Below are 21,220 nucleotides of genomic sequence, written 5' to 3' on the forward strand. Positions count from 1 at the left end.
GAAACTACCAGTTCTTTTGAATTGCTTCTGTTGTAATAATTAGTCAATTATGACAATTAGTTATTTGTTAATTAGTTTGGTCACACATTACTTGTATTTTATGTTTCTTTTACTATAATAAAGGAATTGTTTTTATCGATTGGATCAAATTTACGGTTACTGAAAGTTATGTTTGCCGTTGGATTTTGATATATTAGATCTTGGTGTAAAAAAAAAAATTATATTCACCGTTGGATTGATCATATTCAAATTAAAAGAAAATCTAGAAAAAATAATAATAATAAAAATGTACTATTTTAATAATTAAGAAAAAAATATAAATAAAATATATTTTTTCGTGAAGTCGAAAGGCGCACAGTTCACTGCTCTCTTTCCCTATCCCAAACCAGAAAGCAAGTAAAACTTGGTAAAAAGCAAATACCCACAATCTGTTTCAGCTTGCTCTCTCTCTCTCTCTGATGGTGATACCCGTTTACTCTTTCTGGTTTTATTTTAGTGGTGGTGTTGTTTCCTTTTCGATCTGGCTGCTCTGACTGGTTTCATTTGGCCGCGATTCCAAACTTGGAGTGTTAGTTCTCTTTTCTCCCTTTTTCTTCTACGTAGTTTTTTTTTTTTTGTTCAAGATTTGGGTCATCGTAGTTGCGGAAATCGTGAATTAAATTGAAAAGATGCCTGGCAAAAACAACCCTTGTTTGTTTTATAAAATATTCTCAAGGAGGGATGAATTTTCACTGTGCTTTGTGAGGGGAGAGTTTATGGACGATTCAAATTCTCCCTCTTAAGCTTTCCTCTCTAGTTACTCTCTTCTCTATTTAGGCTTTCTTACTGTAATTATCTCTTTGATCTATATTTGAGGGATTATGTTAGTTTGATTCAAGTTTTGAGACTAAAATATAGGTTTGTGGTATTGATTTGAAGCTCTTAATTTAGGTTCTCGTTCGTTATTTATATTTTGGGAAATTGGAAGATAAAGAAGCTAAAAGTGTACTAAACTATTTACAAACCATTAATCTCCGAGCTTTACTCGAGTCATAATTTTTGAAGCTTGTTTATTCAATAATTCGTTTTGGGGCTTGATTATTGCATTTTTAATATGCTTTTTTGCGCTAAATAATCTGTGATTTTACCTTATAATTTGTTTTTACGAAATCAGAAATGATAAAACAAAAGGCTTTTGTTTTGCCACCAAAACTCGGAAATTCAACATCAAATTTCTCTAGAAGTTCTCCGAGGATCAATATGCATGGTAATATACAATTCCAGTTGGGCATATATGTTTATTCACCAGTTCCTGACTTTGTATTGGTCTTTGTGGATTAGCAGAATTTATTTTGCTGGCCTCAATGTTATTCTATCATGGACCAAGGAAGAGTCACAACACCTAGTATATTGGGATTCTCGGTGTATTTAAAATTCAAATCAAGGTTAACTGAAGAAGGCTTATAAAGGAACTGCTATAATGAGTCATCCAAGTCCAACAAATGTAAAGATCCTGATTTTTGTTGAATATTATGCTATAGGCTATGCGTCACTTATTCTATCACGTAAAAGCTTCTGGATTTGGTAGTATGTTGTGTGTATTAATGCATTGTTTTTGATGTATAAATCACTACAGTCACCTACTCTGAATGCTTAAACTAGTTGATGTTGAGCAGTCCAGAGTGCCGATATGGCACCGTGTTTCAATTATCCTCCAAGGTAACTGTTAATGTTAATATGCAGTTTAGTTTTATTTTTATTTTTACTACTGTTTAGTCAAGTTAATTGTTTAGTTAGTTTTATTACTTGAGTTAAACATGTGATATGGGAGAAACCACTTGTTGGCTTAGCTTTGGGCCTTAGAAAAATATATAAGGCTATGTGTTTTACTTTGTTAGTAGACTAAAAAAAAGAACAAGAACAAAGGGCTGTAAGAAAAAGTGCAGAAACGGAAAATCAAAAGACCAGCAAATAAAGCTAGAAGTCTAGAACTTCTCCACAAATCTTCTTCTTTTAATTTCTCAAATTGTTCCTCTGTGTTCGGTTTTTAGAGAACTTTTCAGATTGTTTTCTTCAGGTCTTGAGCTCCACTGCACTCTCTTTTCCTGGAAATTGTTTGTGTATTTGTGTTGTGAAGTTGATGAACAAATCAGCCAATAGTAACTCTGCACTTGGTTCTACAGCCCTAATTAATCTTTGTGAAGATATTAAATTCTGGTGTGAATGAGTGGATGGAATTTTCAGTATATACATATGATTGTTTACTTTATGCTTAAAGTTCTGTTTTGTTCATTGTGGGCGCAGGTTGTATTTGCATCTGTATGGGCAATATTATAGATAATATAATTTTCTTTTGATGGTATATCAATTTCCTTGAACCAAGTCATTTCATCTTCATTTCAAGTTGCAGCTACTTGAATTATTTATATTGATGGCAATTTTCTGGATGTAATGCAAACCCTTCTGTTTTGGTTACTCTGTAATAACCTTGCTGTAGGTTAGACAAATAATAATAACCTTTGATTGATAATCAATGGACTATATAAATCTTGGGATTGGGATTCATGTGAGCCTTTGTTTATATTATGATGTGCTATGGAATGGAATTATAATGATATGGTCATGCATTTGATATAATATGAAGATCCTTTTGGCTGTATAATATGGTTATTAATGGTAAATCAATAATTCACAATGCAAAATTGTTGTAGACTGCAGACATATATTGTTATTAAAGTTGTATCGTTTGGATGCATGACATAAGCGTTGTGTCTAAATCTGAAAGAAATTCTACCCTGGACTATAATGTGGAAGCACAGTTCGGTTTTAAGCTTTAAAAGAGATTTTGCGTTTGACTGTAATGCCAAAAACGAGGATCCCATCTTACCATTATATTGCATGCAGTTATTTAATACAAAATATTCATGTTGTGTCGTCTATCACAACTTGTTCCAGGCTGCGCTCGTTGTGGTAGAGGTTAATTTGAGGTGGTTTTGAGTCTTGTAGGTTTTGGTTGATGATGGAGATCAAAATTGTGGTAGGAGAAGTAGTAATAGCAGAACGGAAAGGATAAAAAAGTATGGCATCTTTAAAATTGGAATAGAAGAAGCTGCATAGAACCATCCCGAGACTTTTCACATTGGATTTGGATAACAGCAGAAAGAAGATGATAGAATTTAGCAGGGGTAGGAAAAGAATCCTCAAATCAATGGAGAAGATGATAGAACCTGTATGGATTGAATCTGTGCCATTTATAATTTGATAATATTTTTAATTAAATATTCCTAACATTGCGTGGTAGTTGTACCTGTATGGATTGAAGTAAGTGACAACGAAATTTCTTTTATATGTATCAAAATCTATACTGACCGTTGGATTTTCTTTTAATTGGATAGCTGCAATCCAGATTAAATCTGAACATGATTAATAAAGATATTGGCAAAGTTGAATCAGTTGATCCTTCTCCTTTCTGTTTATCTTTTGTTCTTTTATTTTCTTCCCCTCGTTTCTGTCTCTCTTTTCTTATTAACTGAAGTTTTACTAAAAAGAAAGACACAGCCCGCTTTTATGATATTCATTTACAGAAGGACAGGGAGAAAATGCAAGTCCTTGTCATATTTTAAAAATGTTCTTAAAAATAAGAGACAAAAAGGAAGAATGACAATGACTTTCTTTTTGTCGCGAAGAATCTTCCTTTTTTTCTCTTCTTCGCCACATTTTAAAAAAATGACAATGACTTGCAATCTCATTTCAAGAGCACATATCCGCCATTTATGACTTTCTTATCCATGCACTTCCGTCATATTTGCATAAGAACCATCAACTCTGTTTTCATAATTCCCAAGTTTCAAATATTACTTTTCCCCCCAAGGTTTATATTCCGTTAGTATGCAAATTGCACTTCACTTTCACAGTTGGCATTTGACGAGTTAGTAAGAGCTATGGTAAAAAGATTTTTGTAAAGTGGAGGCTAGTGGATCGAATGGTGGTGATCGATTGAATAATAACCGTCAGAATCAACCAAAAATCAATTTAAAACAGGAAACTCTAGCTTTGCGATAGATAGCAATTGGAGAGAAATCAGATACTAAATTGAGAAATATTCTACAAAAAGGAGATCGAATATTCAAATGGTAGTGACAAAGAGAATTCAATTACTATTTTTATTTTTATTCGGAGATATGCCTTAACGTATGCTTTTAAATTAGGATCTCTTTTTATCTGAGAGCCACTAATCATCTTCTCAATTGTCATATCACCGCATAATACTATCGAAATGAATGATGCATTATCTGACACAATTAATTTGAAAGACAAATTTTGTGAATGCAATTGTATACAAATTTATAATATTTAGCTTCTTTCAAAGAATGTTCATGAAAATTTAAGTTTCAAAGACAAATTTGGTGAATATAATTTTTTTTTTAAGAATGCATGGATCGAGTTTATGGTTATCAGAAGCTTTCTTTGCCATTGGATTTTGATAAGTGGAACCCAACGATGCAATCCAACGGTGAATATAGGTTTATTCAAAAAGATGGCACCGTTGGATTTTATTTTAATTTGGATACTTGCGGTCCAGCGGTGAAGATAGATTTTTTTTTTTTTTTTTTTTTTTACCAAGATTAAAATATCAAGATTCATATTTACCGTTGGATTTTATTTTAAAAGCAATGGCTTGACGAGTTGTATCTGTCGTTGACTAAATGGCAAATACTCGGACAATCCATTGAAAAATCGTCATTTAAAAACACCGTCATCTTCTTCAAAATCAGATTCATTTGACTTCTCTTAAGGTGTTGAACAATCAGCAAAGGCTTCATCCATGTTGTCCTCGCAGTTGCAGACCCTTCAATTAAAATTCAAAACAAAACCAATTGAGGATATTAAATTACAATTTGAAGAGTGGGGAAAAAATAAAAAATAAAAAGTTTATACTAATTTTTTTTTTTTCTTGCATGTTAATATCATTGATATAAAGATAACTATAATATAATAAATTTTAGTTTCAAAACTGAAAACGTAAATCAGTATAAGACTTTATCTTAATTAAGATGAAAAAGGAGTCAAGCTTTTGATTAAATATTTAACTTACCACCAATCACTTTAATTGGGTTTTATCAAACTTGTTGATTTCAAATTAATGAATTTTTTTTCTTGATTTTTTTAATTAGTCTTTTTTTAGCTTAGACAAAGTTTTAAAGGCAACATAAAAAATAGAACATTGAAAACTTTTTAAATGCCCATAAAATCCTTATAACATTTAACAATATAATTTAATCACTTTACGAAATAAATTTAATGATAAAAATCATAAATACTATGATTTTCAATTTTTTTACATTTTAAGATATTTTTATTTTTATTTTTTTAATTTTCAAAGTTTTTAGATAAATTGTTTTGGTTTATTTTATAATTTTGTTTGCAAGCTTATCTAGTGAAACTGATTTTTATTTTAATGATATTTGTCATTAATATTTTAGTTGATAAGTCATAATTTCCGGATTTTCACTATTTGAAAACACTGTTTTTTTTTTTTTTCAAAATTTTTGGAGATAAAATGTTTTTGATTTATTTTATAATTATCTTTGCAAGTTTATCAAGTGAAACTCGTTTTTTAACAGAAATGGAATGGTCCTATCAACTGTCCCACTTGAAAGGAACGCCTATTCAGGTACTGTCCCACTTGAAATGAACCCCGATTCAGGTATGTGAATCGGGGTTCATTTCAAGTGGGACAGTTGATAGGACCATTCCATTTCTGGCAACGCCAATTTGAACTGTCCTCTACTATCACATCTGTCTTTTGTTTTAATGTACAAGATAAAAATATATAATGACATACATAATAAAAACTCACAGTAAAGATGATGAGTTTTGTTGATACAGATTTTAACATCAACTATTATTAAATATAAAATGTTAAGTTGTTTTTAAAAATTATACGTGAATGATTCATGAAAAGTATTTATAATATAGAGATTATATATGTTTGTAGAAGCATATAGATAATAAATTAACAAAATTTTTTTTTATAATAATTCAGATGCTTAAAATAAATCTTACATCTACTGTTATTTTATTATTCTCTGGTTATTTTTCTGATATTGTTTGTAAGACATACAAATTAGAAAAATGTTTTGTTTATAAAGAGATAATAATAAAACTCAAATATTTGTCTAACTCTCATATGTCTAGCCAGTCTATTTTTCATGAAGAGAACCTTTATACCTTTGAGATCAATGTTATGAGTGTTTTTATAAGTTGTCTTGACATGTGAAGACCACATTAATTAATATAATAAAGGAAATTAGTATAAATGTGGTACAAAGTTTGAAACTGCAACTTATTTTAAGTTTTCATTATTTGTCCATTAGTTTATTTACTACTTGTATTTTCTCCGTCTTTTACTACATTAATTAATATAATAAAGGAGTTGTTTTTATATGTTTATCATCCAACACGATTTGATCATAAAACTATCAAAATTTTATTATAGGGGTGTTTGATAAATAAATAAATATAGAAGATATTTTTATTAATTTCTAAATCTTACATCGTAATAACTACTCAATTTAACTTTTTTTTTAAATATTATTTTAAAAAGTATCAGAATAATAAACTAAATACACCATAATTTTTTTTTTTTGTTTTTTAACGGGGCGTTCAAGCAGTTTGCATATACTTCAATTAATCTTCAGGTTCCTTTGAACACTCAAGACATCCTAGTCTAACCATTGTTAATTTGTTTTTGGTTTTTTTTTTTTTTTTTTTTTAGTAACGGGGGTGTCCAGGCTAACTTGTCCGCACCTCAACTAATCTTCGGGGTCCCTTGAATACCCTATAAGTCCAAATGATCGAGTAAGTCTCACATTCCGGATCCCTTGAACACCTTATAAGTTCAAAGGATCATATAAGTCACAATGTGAGAAACTTATAATGTGGTAAGTGGTCTCAAGATTCAAACCTAAGAAGTCAAAGAAGGGAGCAAACCTTCTTGATCGTTAGATCAACGCCTTGGGTTGCCATTGTTAATTTATTATACAAACCATGCTTTACAATTGGCTGAATGACATTTTCACCCATTATCACGAAGTTGTCTCATTCAACCCTTTACAATTTGCATATGTTACTGCTTGATTCATAAAATTACAATAATCCGAATGCATAGCTAGAGATTGAAGCTTTGGATTGAAACACTTTTGGGAATTCCTTTACCAGTAAGGCCACCTTCATTAGTAGGATGGAGCAAAGTATAGGGCATTTTGACAAGGCCAACGCGGTTCTTGAGATTTTGGTCATGGTTTCTTGCTATAATTTATAACTACCCTAATTACCATCATCCAATGAGTACGCACAGAATGATGTGGAAAGCAGAAACAAGTAGAATCAGAATGCAATTAAAGGTGTCTTCTTAAAAAGTATACTTTTTACTGTTCTACTTAAAAATAAAAGTATAAAACTATTAGTCTATTACCGCATGTCCGCATTGACTTTACTGTTTCATTTAAAAATAAAAATTTACTACTTTCAATATTATTGACTGATGTCAATTAATAATATTTATTTATTAACAAAATAAATATACGTTTTTTAAAATTAAAATCCTGGTTATTGTTCTTAATAATATAAAATAGAATTTGAGAATATTACTCAAGGGTCCTGAGTAAGAATCCCTACGACTACTAATAAAGGATAATCACTAAAGATTTATCTAACCGTTAACTTCATGGTCTCGTAAAATTTATTGAGATACATGTAAACTAGTTTTGACTCTAAACTAGTTTATGCGTATCTCAACGAATTTTAGTTTTGTTATGACTTATGTGTTTGGTTTGACAGTACAGTTGAATTTTGACTAAATATTGTGTTTGAGTCTGGAGACTATAATTTGAATATCGGTTATATATTGAGTATTTGTGTTATTGGTTAATTGAATACTTTGCATTTGAAATGCTATATTGATTTTAACCAGGTAGTCCATAAAAGTGTTAAAACTAATATTGATATTACCGTATTTTTTAAAACATATTATTGATAATGCACCGTATTAAACTCGTATATATTCCTACCATATTTTTTTCGTATTCGAATTTTATGATCGAATTTTTATAAACATATTTTTTACCATTTATCGTATTATACCCATAAAATTTCGGTACCTTTTTTTCATCGTTTCGTATTTACTAAGTAAGGCAATAAGGTGTTCCCAGTAATGGAATGGTCCTATCAACTTCCCCCCTTGAAAGGAACATAAAATAAGAAGTCTGAATCGGGGTTCGGGGGAATGATTAGTTTGTTTTTTTCTTCACCGGGGCGCACTTACTCTCAATGCTCAATATCAAGCCCCCCGCTCAATGAAATTATATAAAACCCCCTTCGCTCAATGAAACAATTTCATAAAAAGCCTTAATCCCAAACAAAAGCATTCAAGTCTTCAAATCAAAAACGTCTAAGATCAGCTCCATACTTTTATTTCTTCCTCATCTCTATTCAAATATCATCAGCAATGGGAAGCATGCAATCCTTCATTGATTTGAGGTTTCTTCCCTTACCAATACTAAATATTTTCATCTTCTTTCTATTCACGGAACCAGAAGTCGAGAACATTCTTCAATACCCATTTTTATTTATCTTATCATTGATTCTTGCTCTTCTATTATTACTAGTTTTCCTCTTCACACCCATCATACTTCCTCTTAGTATGAGCCGTCCCATCTTCTTGCGCCCTGAAAAATTTTCTCTTCTTCTAGCTCTATCAACCTTAGCATCATTCATTTTACCACCGTCTCATTTCTTAATAGTCTATTTGTTTCTCATTATCATATCTCCATGTTACGCATTTCTATGGAGTTTGACTAAACTTTTCTTCAACTGCCTTCTTCACGCTTTACGATCACTTCCTACTATCTTTATCAATTGGGTCAACCAAAACCAAGAAAACTCAGAACCAGTTCTTGCTCCAATTGAAGACATTGAAGGACTTGAAGTAAGAGATAACCTAATGGAGCCTGATCTGGAGCAAATTGTGATTATAGATAGTTAGTGTCTCTGTAGAGGCAAGTAATAGTGGTTACTTTGTCATGATGCTATATTGAAAATCTAATTCTAGACTTGAAAATTGGTATACGTGTAGTACAAAGGTTGAAACTACCGGTTTTTTTGAGCTGCTGTTGTTGTTGTAATAATTAGTAAAACTACCGGTTCTTTTGAGCTGCTGTTGTTGTTGTAATAATTAGTAAATTATAACAATTAGTTATCTGTTAATTAGTTTGGTTTTACTGTATTAATATATATAATAAAGGAATTGTTTTTACCGATTGGATCAAATTTACTGTTACTGGAAGCTATGTTCGCCGTTGGATTTTGATATATTAGATCTTGGTTAAAAACAAAAAAAATTATATTCACCGTTGGAGTGCTCGTATTCAAATTAAAAGAAAATCTAAAAAAAATATAATATAATAAGGGAAAAAGTATAAATAAAATATACTTTTTACTGAAGTCAAAGGTCGCACAGGTCCCTACTCTCTTTGCCCATCCCAAACCAGAACGCAAGTAAAACTTGGTAAAAGAGCAAATACCCACAATCTGTTTCAGCTTGCTCTCTCTTTGTGATGATGATACCCGCTTACTCTTTCTGGTTTTATTTTAGTGGTAGTGTTGTTGCCTTTTCGATCTGGCTGCTCTGACTGGTTTCATTTGGCCGCGATTCCAAACTTGGAGTGTTACTTCTCTTTTCTCCCTTTTTCTTCTACAGTATTTTTTTTGGGGTTCAAGATTTGGGTCATCGTAGTTGTGGAAATTGTGAATTAAATTGAAAAGATGCCTGGGAAAAACAACCCTTGTTTGTTTTATAAAATATTCTCAAAGAGGGATGGATTTTCATTTTGTTTTGTGAGAGGATAGTTTATGGACGATTCAAATTCTCCCTCCTAAGCTTTCCTCTCTAATTACTCTCTTCTCTATTTATAGGCTTTCTAACTGTAAGTATCTCTTTGATATATATTTGAGGGATTATGTTAATTTGATTCGAGTTTTGAGACTAAAATATAAGTTTTGAGACTAAAATATAGGTTTTTGTATTGATTTGAAGCTCTTAATTTAGGTTCTTGTTCGTTATTTGTATTTTGGGAAATTGGAAGACAAAGAAGCTAAAAGTGTACCAAACTGTTTACAAACCGTTAATCTTCGAGCTTTACTCTAGTCATTAATTTTTGAAACATGTTTATTCAATAATTCTTTTTGGGGCTTGATTATTGCAGTTTTAATATGCTCTTTTGCGCTAAATAATCTGGGATTTTACCTTGTAACTTGTTTATATGAAATCAGAAATGATAAAACAAAAGGCTTCTGTTTTGCCACCAAAACTCGGAAATTCAACATCAAATTTCTCTAGAAGTTCTCCGAGGATCAATATGCATGGTAATATACAATTCCACTTGGGCATATGTGTTTATTCACCAGTTCCTGATTTTGTATTGATCTCTGTGGATTAGTGGAATTTATTTTGCTGGCCTCAATGTTATTCTATCATGGACCAAGGAAGAGTCACAACACCGAGTAGTGTGGGATTCTTGGTGACTTGAAATTCAAATCAAGATGAACTGAATAATGCTTACAGAGGAACTAATATAATCGGTCATCCAACAAATGTGAAGATCCTGATAAGAAAGGTTCTGGCAGTCGTATCATTTTGTTGAATATTATGCTATAGGCTATGCGTCACTTATTCTATCTGTAAAAACTTCTGGATTTCGTAGTATCATGGTGTTTCAGTTATGCCATGTTTTGGGATGAAGATATGCTGTTGAGTTTGTTTTTTCATTTCCAGAAAGCTCTGAGATTGAACTTCGAATGCTTAAACACTTGACTTTAAATGCACCTAATTAATCAGGTTTCCATTGTGCTATAGTTTTGAATGGCTATGTTTTCTCATGATGGTTGGATCTTAATTTTTAGAATGCTTGAGATTGATCATTTTGTTAATACCAAAGGTCAGATTCATAAATCATATTCTTTCCATCCTAAAAAATTTTATCTGCTCTTTTTCCAGGATATATTTTTCTAGAATTTAAGAACTTTTTTTGTTTCTACAATATTATGCCCATATAGAATTCTCATCTTGGTGTATAATAACATTGTCAGATTCCATAGAAAATGCTCAGGTCGATCTAACAATTTTGGTAATTCTTTTGTGTTAAATGTCAATCCTTAATACAAAATACTTGGTCAAGCATTGGCAAAAATTCAGTTCACACCCTTTTCTATGTCCAATTTAAATGTGATCAGTGCTGCATTGTCAACTGGAAATGAATGGATATTTAAGCACTCTGGTGAGTGGTTTCAGGTTTGAATGTTCTCTCCATCAATAGGGGGATTCAAGTAATCAACTTGTGGATGTTGTTCAACATACAGAGCTTTTTACTGACTTCTACTCTCAGTGCCTAGCAGATAGACAGAGAAGAGAATATCTGCAACAAGCACTCTCGTATCTTCCTGGATCTTATACCCTTCTCCTGAATGTTGACTTGAAAATTTTGTTTCACAAAAAGGTCATTTTACTGAGAATGTTTTTTTCAATAAATAATTTGTTTGGTGAGCGAAACTTATTGTGCATATCAAATTATAATATGTGGGTGGGCGTAGACATGGGATGAATGTCTATGCTGAATCTTGCATTGCTCCTCTATAACTCTTATTAGGTTTCTTTTTTTTTATTTTTAATTTTTTTAATTATGAATCAGTTCTAGGAATAGACTCATACTTATGTGGTTCTTAGCGGTTATTAATTTATGATTAATGTGGTGAGTTGCATGTAGAAAAAGAAAGGAAGAGCTAGGATCTTTCCTAATTCTTTTAAAATGTTCACTCATTGTATATACAACCAAAAATAAAAATCTCAATGCTGTATGGTAAAACTCAATAACAATGTCTTTCAATTTTAGTTTTGTTTGTATGAATTTCTAATTGAGTTTACTTGTTGTTTTATGCAGGACCCATTGGATCTCAGTCCTGAAAAAGAAGCAACACTACTGGCTGAGAAACATGCATTGTAATACGAAGTCATTCCCCTCCAACCCAATGCCATGTCTTCCCCTAAAAACAATCTGCTTCTCACCCCAATCAAGGTGATTGTCCATCCCCCAGGTACGTTAATGTTATGTGCAGTTTAGTTTTTACTGCAGTTTAGTCAAGTTAATTGTTTAGTTAGTTTGATTGACTTGATTAAACATGTGATGTGGGAAACCACTTTTTGGCTTAGCTTTGGGCCTTAAGAAAATATATAAGGCTGTTTTTTTTCCTTTTTAAGTAGACGAAAGAAAAGAAAAAGAAAAAAGCTGTAGAAAAAAGAGCAGAAACGAAAATCAAAAGACCAGCAAATTAACTAAACTTCTCCACAAAACTTCTTTTAATTTCTCAAATTGTTCCTCTGTGTTCAGTTTTTAGACAACTGTTCAGATTGTTTTCTTCAGGTCTTGATTCCACTGCACTCTCTTTTCCTGGAAATTGTTGTGTATTTGTGTTGCGAAGTTGCTGAACAAATCAGCCAAGTAACTCTGCATCTTGGTTCTACAGCCCTATTACTCTTTGAAGATATAATTCGGTGTGAATGAAGTGGATGGAATTTTCAGTGTATACATATGTATGTTTACTTTGTGCTTAAAATTCTGTTTTGTTCATTGTGGGCAGGTTGTATTTGCATCGTACAGGCAATATATATAATAATATAATTTTTCTTTTGATGGTACATAATTTCCTTGAATCAAGTCATTTTCAGCTTCAGTTCAAGTTGCAGCTACTTGAATTATTTATATTGATGGCAATTTTCTGTTTCTGAATGCAAACCCTTCTGTTTTGGTTACTCTGTAGTAACCTTGCTGTAAGGGTTAGACAGAAATAATAATAACCTTTGATTGGATAATCAATAAGACTATATAAATTTTGGGGATTGGGATTCTATGGAGTACTTTGTTTAGATTATGATGTGCTATGGAATGGAATTATAATCATATGGTCATGCATTTGATATAATATGAAGATCCTTTTGGCTGTATAATATGGTTATTAATGGTAAATCAATAATTCACAATGCAAAATTGTTGTAGACTGCAGACATATATTGTTATTGAAGTTGTATTGTTTGGATGCATGACATAAGCGTTGTGTCTAAATCTAAAACCCTCGACTATAATGTGGAAGCACAGTTCGGTTTTAAGCTTTAAAAGAGATTATGCGTTTGACTGTAATGCCAAAAACGAGGATCCCATCTTACCATCATATTGCATGCAGTTATTTCATACAAAATATTCATGTTAATTTGAGGTGGTTTTGAGTCTTGTAGGTTTTGGTTGATGATGGAGATCAAAATTGTGGTAGGAGAACTAGTAATAGCAGAAGGGAAAGGATAAAAAAGTATGGCATCTTTAAAATTGGAATAGAAGAAGCTGCATAGAACCATCCCGAGACTTTTCACATTGGATTTGGATAACAGCAGAAAGAAGATGATAAAATTTAGCAGGGGTAGGAAAAGAAGATGATAGAACCATCGTTATTTAATTTATGAGATTGACTATTTGTGTTGTGCTTAATCTTAATCTGAATGAGACGCTGATTGAATGAGGACTGCAAGCAACCTTCGCCTGCATAACACTATCAAAATCCCCATATTTACGTTAATTTTTATTTTAATTTGGTTAGCAAAACCCCAACGGTGAATATAGATTTTTTTTTTTTTTTTTATTTTTTTAACCAAGATATAATATATCAAAATCCATATTCACCGTTGGATTTTCTTTTAATTTGGACTAATAAAAATATTGGCAGAGTTGATTCAGCGTAACAGGGTCAAGGAACTGCTTATTTTTTTTCTCTTCTTTCTTTTTGTCTTTCTTTTCTTCACTAGGGCCCAATTAATCTAAATGTTGGGATAGTTGATTTCTAATAATCATTTGGGGGGGTCAATTAATATGATGATCAGAAAATCCAACGGTGCAAGATTTTTGAATAAATCTGTATTACTTGATCCACGCGTTCTTAGAAACTGTGACAACCACGTTTAATGGTGGTCAGCTTCTTTGGAAGGTGGGTTCTACTTATCTGGCTGGGGAGTGTGGAAGTTAATGCCTTCGATGGAAATAGGAAGGGAATTTCTTTTTATTCCTCTAACCTTTATTGGCCCTTAGATTGATCGCGTAAGCCCTGTGAGATTCCTCTAACTTTATTGGCTCTTGAAGATGATCAAACTGGCAGATATTTCCTACTTCGTTAAGTTACTTAAACTATAAGCAAATATAATTGCTTCATTTCAATATGCCTACGGTAACTCATTCACGTTAGATTGGTTTAGATTTCCATACTTTGAATGAGAAATTGTTAGTGATATTGCCGGGGGAATATTTTCAATTAACTCTTTCAATAAAACTTTATCTTTAAGCCTATAGCACAGCATAAATTGTGGTATATACGTTCACACCTTCTATCTACACATTCCTTATTCAATAAAATTACAATACAGACTATATTATGTAACATACTTATCAGATTTCTAACAATCTGTGCTAGTTCAATGTTTATTATAATGAGCTAGATAACAAGATCAATCAAGTCAATGTATAACCAATATACTAAAATAATTGAAAAAAAATAAAGACTTGAAGAAGAAAAAACACATACTTTATTTCTTCTTACTTTTATTGAATAATGAAGACAAAAATAAATAGGCTATAATGAAGAGAAATTCCTTAAGAAAATAATAAAAAGAAATCCAAAAGATTTGCCGATTACCTCAATCTTCTTGTAAAGGGAAAATTAATGCAATCAGCTTTTCGGTTAAACAGGGCTGGGAAAGGTGCAATCAATGTTGGTTGTTGGGGAGGAGTTCTTTGCTTGGTGAAGAAACCAGGCTGGGAGGCAACCAAAGGAGCTGACGGGTAACAATAAACTGGATCCACGCGTCCGTTCTTGGGAACTGTGAAAATCACATTTAAATTTTAATGGAGATCAGCTTTAAATAGGAAGGTAATTGCTTTTGTTGAATGAGGAAATTACCTTCCGATTTCCATTTACAGAACTAAAACTTATATACATAATACAACCGAAATTTCGAGCTGAGGGCTTATTCGATCAATCTTTTTATCTTTGCAGTTATAACCATTTCCAGCCATGCATTTCTCTTTTGATTTGAGGTTTTTTTTTTTCCCACCCTCACTAAAAATTTTCATTTTTTTCTATTAATGATACGGCAATATAAAAACATTATTCGATATCCATTTTTATTTATTTTGTTATTGATTTTTGCTCTTATTTTATTATTAGCTTTCCTCTTCACACCCATCACACTCTCTTTTAGTACGAGTCGTCCAATCTTCTTGCGTTCTGGAAAATTTTCTCTTCTCCTAGCTTTGTCCATCCTAACATCGTTCGTTTTACCACTATCACATTTCCATGCCATGCACTATTATGAAGCCTAATCAAACGTTTCTTCAACTGCCTTCTTCACACTCTACCATCATCACTTCCTACCATCTTCATCACTTGGGTGACCCAAAACGAGGAGAATCCAGAACAAGCTATTGCTACAATTGAAGAGATTGAAGGGCTTAAAGTAAGAGGTAACCTGATAGAGCATGATCTGGAGCAAATTGAGATTATAGCCAATTAGTGTCTTTGTGGAGACAGGGTGATGGTGGTTACTTTGTCACACTTTCACAACTCTCACATCATTCTCAAATGAAGAAATAACTTCATCTCCTCCACCACACAAATCCGTAAGTACATTCTCACATTTAAGATCCAGGGAGAGAATTTTCAGAACATCCTGAGCAAGTGGTTTGCAAGGATCAGGAGGCATAGCGGCTTCACACATCCCAGTCCGTTCATACTCTTCCTGTAGAATTATAGATAAATAATGAAGGAAGAGATAACAATAAGAAATTGAAAATATTACATGTTACAAAGCTAATAGATTGGCCAAGAGCAAACCTCCCAAATTGGAATGAGTGACTGGACCATTTTGACATCAGAACGGGTTTGCGAGAGAGATGTATACATTATAAATTGTTGATTAACAATGTCTGCAGAACCACAAGCAGTGAACGCTTATAAAAAAGTAAAAAAAAAATGAAATGAAATAATTTTAAGAAAAGAAAAGATATATGTGTAACATTTGAAGCCAGACAAACCATCTATTGTAGCATCTCCCTCAAGCTCACATACACTTTGACGTTTAATACAGCGAACGCTTTGATCAGATGAACCATCAAGTTCATTGGAAAACTGCCAAAACCAATCACCTGGAATTTTGGAAGACTCCCAGAATGGAGAACTTAAAGGTGCACTTTCACTCCAATCTGCCTAATGCAAATTTTTGACAACAAATTATATAAGCATTTAAGCATTCAGTTATGCTTATGTCTATCAGAAAATTATCTGGAACATATAAAAAAACAAAAATCACAAGACTGACCTGAAAATCAGCTTTTTTTTTGTGTCCACTTATCCATCACCTTTAAATGTTGATTATCGTAATTAAATTTCCTTGGAGAAAAAACATCTGGTACTGTATGACGGAACTTCACCTTTGACAGATGCAGATGGCTCATTCCATACAAGTTATAGTCAACCTGGAAACAGAAGCTCAGGAATTACAGATATGATAACATAAATAAAGAAAATAGAAAGGGATTTGGATAGCCAAAAAAGTAAGACTAAGTTGTATGCTGCAAAGCATATGAGGGTACACATGCATGATCTTGTCAAGATTCAATTTGAAACTGATGTCATCAACACAAATGATGGCATAAGAACAGATTAGAATGTCCAATGATTTAAACCTCAAAACCTTTATTAAAAATGCCATGTTGACTGCTTTTCTTCTATAATAGCTCACAAGGCATTAAGATGGATCTGCATATGCAAGTAATGAAGTGCTGTGGTGGACTAAAATAAAAAAGGACATCTTTGCACACCCTATCTAACAAGATGCAATGAAAATTTGACAAGTAACTAAGCAAGGATGAAATGAAGAGCAAGGGAACATAGATCTCTGCACGTAAAAAAACTCTAACCACCCTGAAACTGCAACAAATTGGCAAACACACTACATGTTCAGATTTTGTGGAATAACTTTTTCAAACAATTTAAGTCTAGACACGATTATCATCACTTCTAAAATTCTCCAGGCATCCACTTTGAGGATCTCAAAAGAAATTGATCGTAAAAGCTAGAAAACAGCCAGCAGTCCACCAATAACAACCACACAATGAACTTCATAAAAAAATCCAGAGTCATTGAAGTATTTAACATATGAACAACAGGGACAAAATTTTTATGTAAAAAACAAGAAGTCTAATTAAATAATAGGAATTAAATGAAAAATACTCAATCAATATTAATCATAATTCATTAGACATCACCATGAAAGTTTAACTCTCAATATTGTAAAAAATATTAAGAATAACTAAAAAAACTCCACCAAAAAGATTTCACATGAAAGGTATTTACCAGAAACTGAAGAAGAAAGGGAATATGAGATTCATGGGGCTGCAAACTCTTATCAAGAACTGCACCTGCCTGAAAAACAATTGAGTTACTATGATAAGAGGAAATAATTTGTTTATAAATCTCTCAAAATGAAAATATAAGTGTATCCAAACACAGGAAACAATTTCATGATTAACTACGGTCAATTAGCTCAACCGAAAATCCACAATCAATTCATCCAAGGGCCACAACTCTAAGCAAATCTACTCCTGTATTTTTTAAAAACACTCAATATGCCCATCATCTAGAGACCACAATAAGCAACTAAGCAGCAATTTTCTAATTCATAATAAAGACCCTCTGCAATATAGATCACGTCAATGTCAACATGTGAAACATAGGAAGCTATGACAGGGAAGTATACCATACAGTTTAAATCATGAATAAAAATGAAATAATACAGCAGAGAGAAGAAAAAAAAAGAACCATGCCAATAAAAGAGTTTAAGTTAAAAAACAACCAGAAAAAGAAAATAAAAAAAGAGAAAAGAAAAATGCAGTAAACAACTAAAAGTGAGCGGAATGTTCAAGAATTATACCAGAAGGAGATTAGCAGCACGAGAGACATCATGTGGATAATAGCTTGAAGTTTGTCAAGGTGTTCAACAACATAACCCTACAATATCATCAACGAAAAAACAACTCCAGCACAATGCAATACTTATTTCCTTTTTTTACCATGCACCCCGCCCCACCCTTCCCTGTGCACACTGAAAAACTAGGATACAGGTATATCTTGACAAATAGCTCTTCTGATGAATGGTAACCATAAAATCTCTTAGCTCGTACAAGGCTGCAACCATGAACATGCTGACGATTTGAACCAGAATTACCCTTTGGCTGAGAATTCAAAGCAACTATATTCACAACCCATATATACAATAAGCCACACAAACTAATTACTAGGGAAGAGATATACGTACCTTCAAGGCTTTCTCCAATCCAAGAGATATAGCATTCGTATATGCATCACCTACAAAAATCAACAAAGAAAAAATTGTGTTTCAAGCATCATCTTTCCAACTGAAATTTGAATGCAAAAGCACAACACAAAGTAAAGCCCAAATCCAAGTCCATGTTTTACCTTCTTGGTCTGATTGAAGAGGTATATCAGCACATGGGACATATAAATAGGGTAAAGCCTACAAAAAGAAAAAAAAATCAATAAAATTATTCATGGAAATTATAAAACGCAAACATAGTGCAAATCTGTCGCACTCATGAAGTTTGAAATGCCACAATTGAGAACAAAATGAAATTTCAAAGTAAATGCTAAGCGTAGTAACTAACAACATCAATTTACATAAAAAGATCAATAAAATTACTCTATGAACATGCAAGCATGTCTTCTGGCCGGCTGGTGTTGATCCATAAATCCTTATAACTGGCACTTCGTCCACCTTCCCGCCTTCATAATTCAAAAAAATATTAACAGTATTAAATTTAAAGCTAGACAATTCTAATCCTTAAGTAAATAAAATTTTTTTCAAAAAAAAGGCCATAAATATATAATTGCTAGCATTTTAATTCAATTTCAATAGACAACAATTTCCAGGCATCACGAAACACCACCGGTTAAGTAACATTACAGGACAGTAGCAGAGAAAGAAGCAAACTAATCATAAGATGTCGTTCAAGCTACCTTACTGTAGCGGTCTATTAATTTCTTTTATTTGTTACATTTTCGCGCCAAATGAACAAATCAAAGTGAAGAGCAAACGAAAGAAGAAATAAAGCACTGAATATTTATATAAAAATTAAAAATTAAAACGAAGACGTTTCGGATTGGAACCTTGAAAGCTACTGTAGCAAATATCGTAGCCAGGAATTGGCGGCGCCATGTAGTGATCGATGGAGACAATTCGAACACTGAAAACTTTGGACTCCGGCTGCGAATCCGCCATCGGTTTTCACTTTACTTACAATGATACATACATGAATTAGAGTCTGTGAAGAAGAAATGTTCTTTTACGAATTGCTTTGAATTCTTTGGCGCCAGATTTTAGGGCTTTTATAGGCAGAACCGTTCGAAGAACAGAAGATTTCAGTAACTTCTTCTGTACTCAGCTTGATTTGACATACCAAACCTTGACTTTCGATATATTTTCAACTTTGCCATTACACATTGCAGGCCCAAGCCTCAAGGCATATGGTCCAGCCATTGTTAATTTTTTTTTTTCTTTGTAACGGGCTGTTCTGGCAATTTCATACACTTCAATTAATCTTCAGGTTCCTTTAATATTCAAGGCATCTTAGTCCAATCATTGTTAATTTGTTCAGGCTAGCTTACGCTCATCTCAACTAATATTTGAGGTCTTTTGAACATCCTACAAGTACAAAGGATCGGATAAGTCCCACATTCCAGAGTCCTTTGAACACCATATAAGTTTAAAATACTAAATAAGTCACAATATGAGAAAATTATAATGTGGTAAATGGTCTCAAGATTCAAACCTAAAAAATCAAAGAAGGAAAGAAACCTTCTTGACCGCTAGATCAAGGCCTTGGGTTGCCATTGTTAATTTACTATACAAAGCATGCTTTATAATTGGTAGAATGACATTTTCACCCACCATCATGAAGTTGTCTCATTCAACCCTTTACAATTTGCTTATGTTACTGCTTGATTCATAAAATTACAATAATCCGAAAGCATAGCTAGAGATTGAAACTCTAGATTGAAACACTGGTGGGAATTCCTTTAGCAGTAAGGCCACCTTCACTAGTAGGATGGAGCAAAGTGTACGTCATTTTGACAGGCCAACGCGGTTCTTGAGATTTTGGTCAAGGTTTCTTTCTATAATTTAATTTATAACTACCCTAAATTACCATCATCCAATGAGTATGCACAGAATGGTGTGGAAAGCAGAAACAAGTACAATCAGAATGCAATTAAAGGCATCCCCGTAAAAATTATTATGTTAAGAAAGAAAAAAAAATTAAGGTGGAAGGAGTATTTGCTCTTTGACTTTGAATACAGTCAGTTATATAAACAAATTAACAATGTCGAAGAATTAGGCTGAAAATGTTATATTAATAGAAAGATAAATAGATTATTTTAAAGATTATGAAAAATGTTTAAGAAAATATGTTTAGTTAAATTGAAATATATTGATAGATATGTTATATTCATATATTTTGAAACTAACCATTGAGGAATGATGTTATAATGAAATATTGATAAAATATTATTTTTTGAATAATTTATAGGATGTCAGAGACGGCTAATACTAAGAGGAAGCGTGGGGTGTGTTAGTGAAAGTCAAGACAAGAAACGTTATCACCTTTTCATCACTAGTACAAAGTTATTATATTATAAAAACATTATAAAACTTATAAAGTTTTTATAATATAATACTTATATAATATTTAAAACTTTATAAAAAACTTTATAAAACTCATCACTAGTACAAAGTTATTATATTATAAAAACATTATAAAACTTATAAAGTTTTTATAATTTATAAAGTTTTTTATAAAGTTTTAAATATTATATAAGTATTATATTATAAAAACTTTATAAGTTTTATAAAGTTTTAAATATTATATAAGTATTATATTATAAAAACTTATAAAAATTTTTATAAAGTTTTAAATATTATATAAGTATTATATTATAAAAACTTTATAAGTTTTATAAAGTTTTAAATAAAGTTTTTATACTATAATAACTTTATAATAGTGATCACTAGTGGGGA

The 21,220-nt window shown here is 31.9% G+C and overlaps 1 protein-coding gene and 1 long non-coding RNA gene across 5 annotated transcripts; one reads left to right on the top strand and one right to left on the bottom strand.

Annotated features, from left to right (window-relative positions):
* Positions 1-370: 370 nt before the first annotated feature.
* On the top strand, positions 371-11,423 carry LOC116135358. Of its 2 annotated transcripts, XR_004128875.1 has the most exons (5): positions 371-568; positions 1,154-1,246; positions 1,321-1,483; positions 1,616-1,698; positions 11,330-11,423. It is a non-coding gene; the product is annotated as an uncharacterized LOC116135358 (long non-coding RNA). The 2 variants fall into 2 exon arrangements; XR_004128874.1 differs by having other exon boundaries at positions 1,321-1,698.
* A 4,051-nt stretch (positions 11,424-15,474) lies between these two features.
* LOC116135357 (DNA polymerase zeta catalytic subunit-like) lies at positions 15,475-19,520 on the bottom strand. Of its 3 annotated transcripts, none has more exons than XM_031421054.1 (11): positions 19,315-19,520; positions 18,848-18,930; positions 18,607-18,664; positions 18,446-18,495; positions 18,250-18,362; positions 18,062-18,104; positions 17,485-17,553; positions 16,448-16,604; positions 16,164-16,331; positions 15,964-16,055; positions 15,475-15,868 (listed from the first exon to the last, which is right to left on the bottom strand). In XM_031421054.1, exons 1-8 carry the CDS (start codon positions 19,424-19,426, stop codon positions 16,455-16,457), a joined length of 678 nt encoding a protein of 225 aa, XP_031276914.1. In that variant the 5' UTR covers positions 19,427-19,520; the 3' UTR covers positions 15,475-15,868; positions 15,964-16,055; positions 16,164-16,331; positions 16,448-16,454. The 3 variants fall into 3 exon arrangements, with proteins under 3 accessions (XP_031276914.1, XP_031276913.1, XP_031276915.1); XM_031421053.1 differs by having other exon boundaries at positions 16,164-16,335; XM_031421055.1 differs by lacking the exons at positions 15,475-15,868; positions 15,964-16,055; positions 16,164-16,331 and having other exon boundaries at positions 16,455-16,604; positions 17,485-17,549.
* Positions 19,521-21,220: the final 1,700 nt, after the last annotated feature.

Source organism: Pistacia vera, unplaced genomic scaffold, assembly GCF_008641045.1.
Source record: "Pistacia vera cultivar Batoury unplaced genomic scaffold, PisVer_v2 Contig299, whole genome shotgun sequence".
Lineage (NCBI taxonomy): Eukaryota > Viridiplantae > Streptophyta > Magnoliopsida > Sapindales > Anacardiaceae > Pistacia > Pistacia vera.

Excerpts from the sequence above, each read along its gene's own strand:
- LOC116135357 (XM_031421054.1), bottom strand. The coding sequence starts at position 19,426 with ATGGCGGATTCGCAGCCGGAGTCCAAAGTTTTCAGTGTTCGAATTGTC. Across the intron at positions 18,496-18,606 it reads TCTTCAATCAGACCAAGAAG|GTGATGCATATACGAATGCT; the intron begins GTAAAACATGGA and ends TGATTTTTGTAG. Across the intron at positions 18,105-18,249 it reads CTATTTGTCAAGATATACCT|CTATTATCCACATGATGTCT; the intron begins GTATCCTAGTTT and ends ACAAACTTCAAG.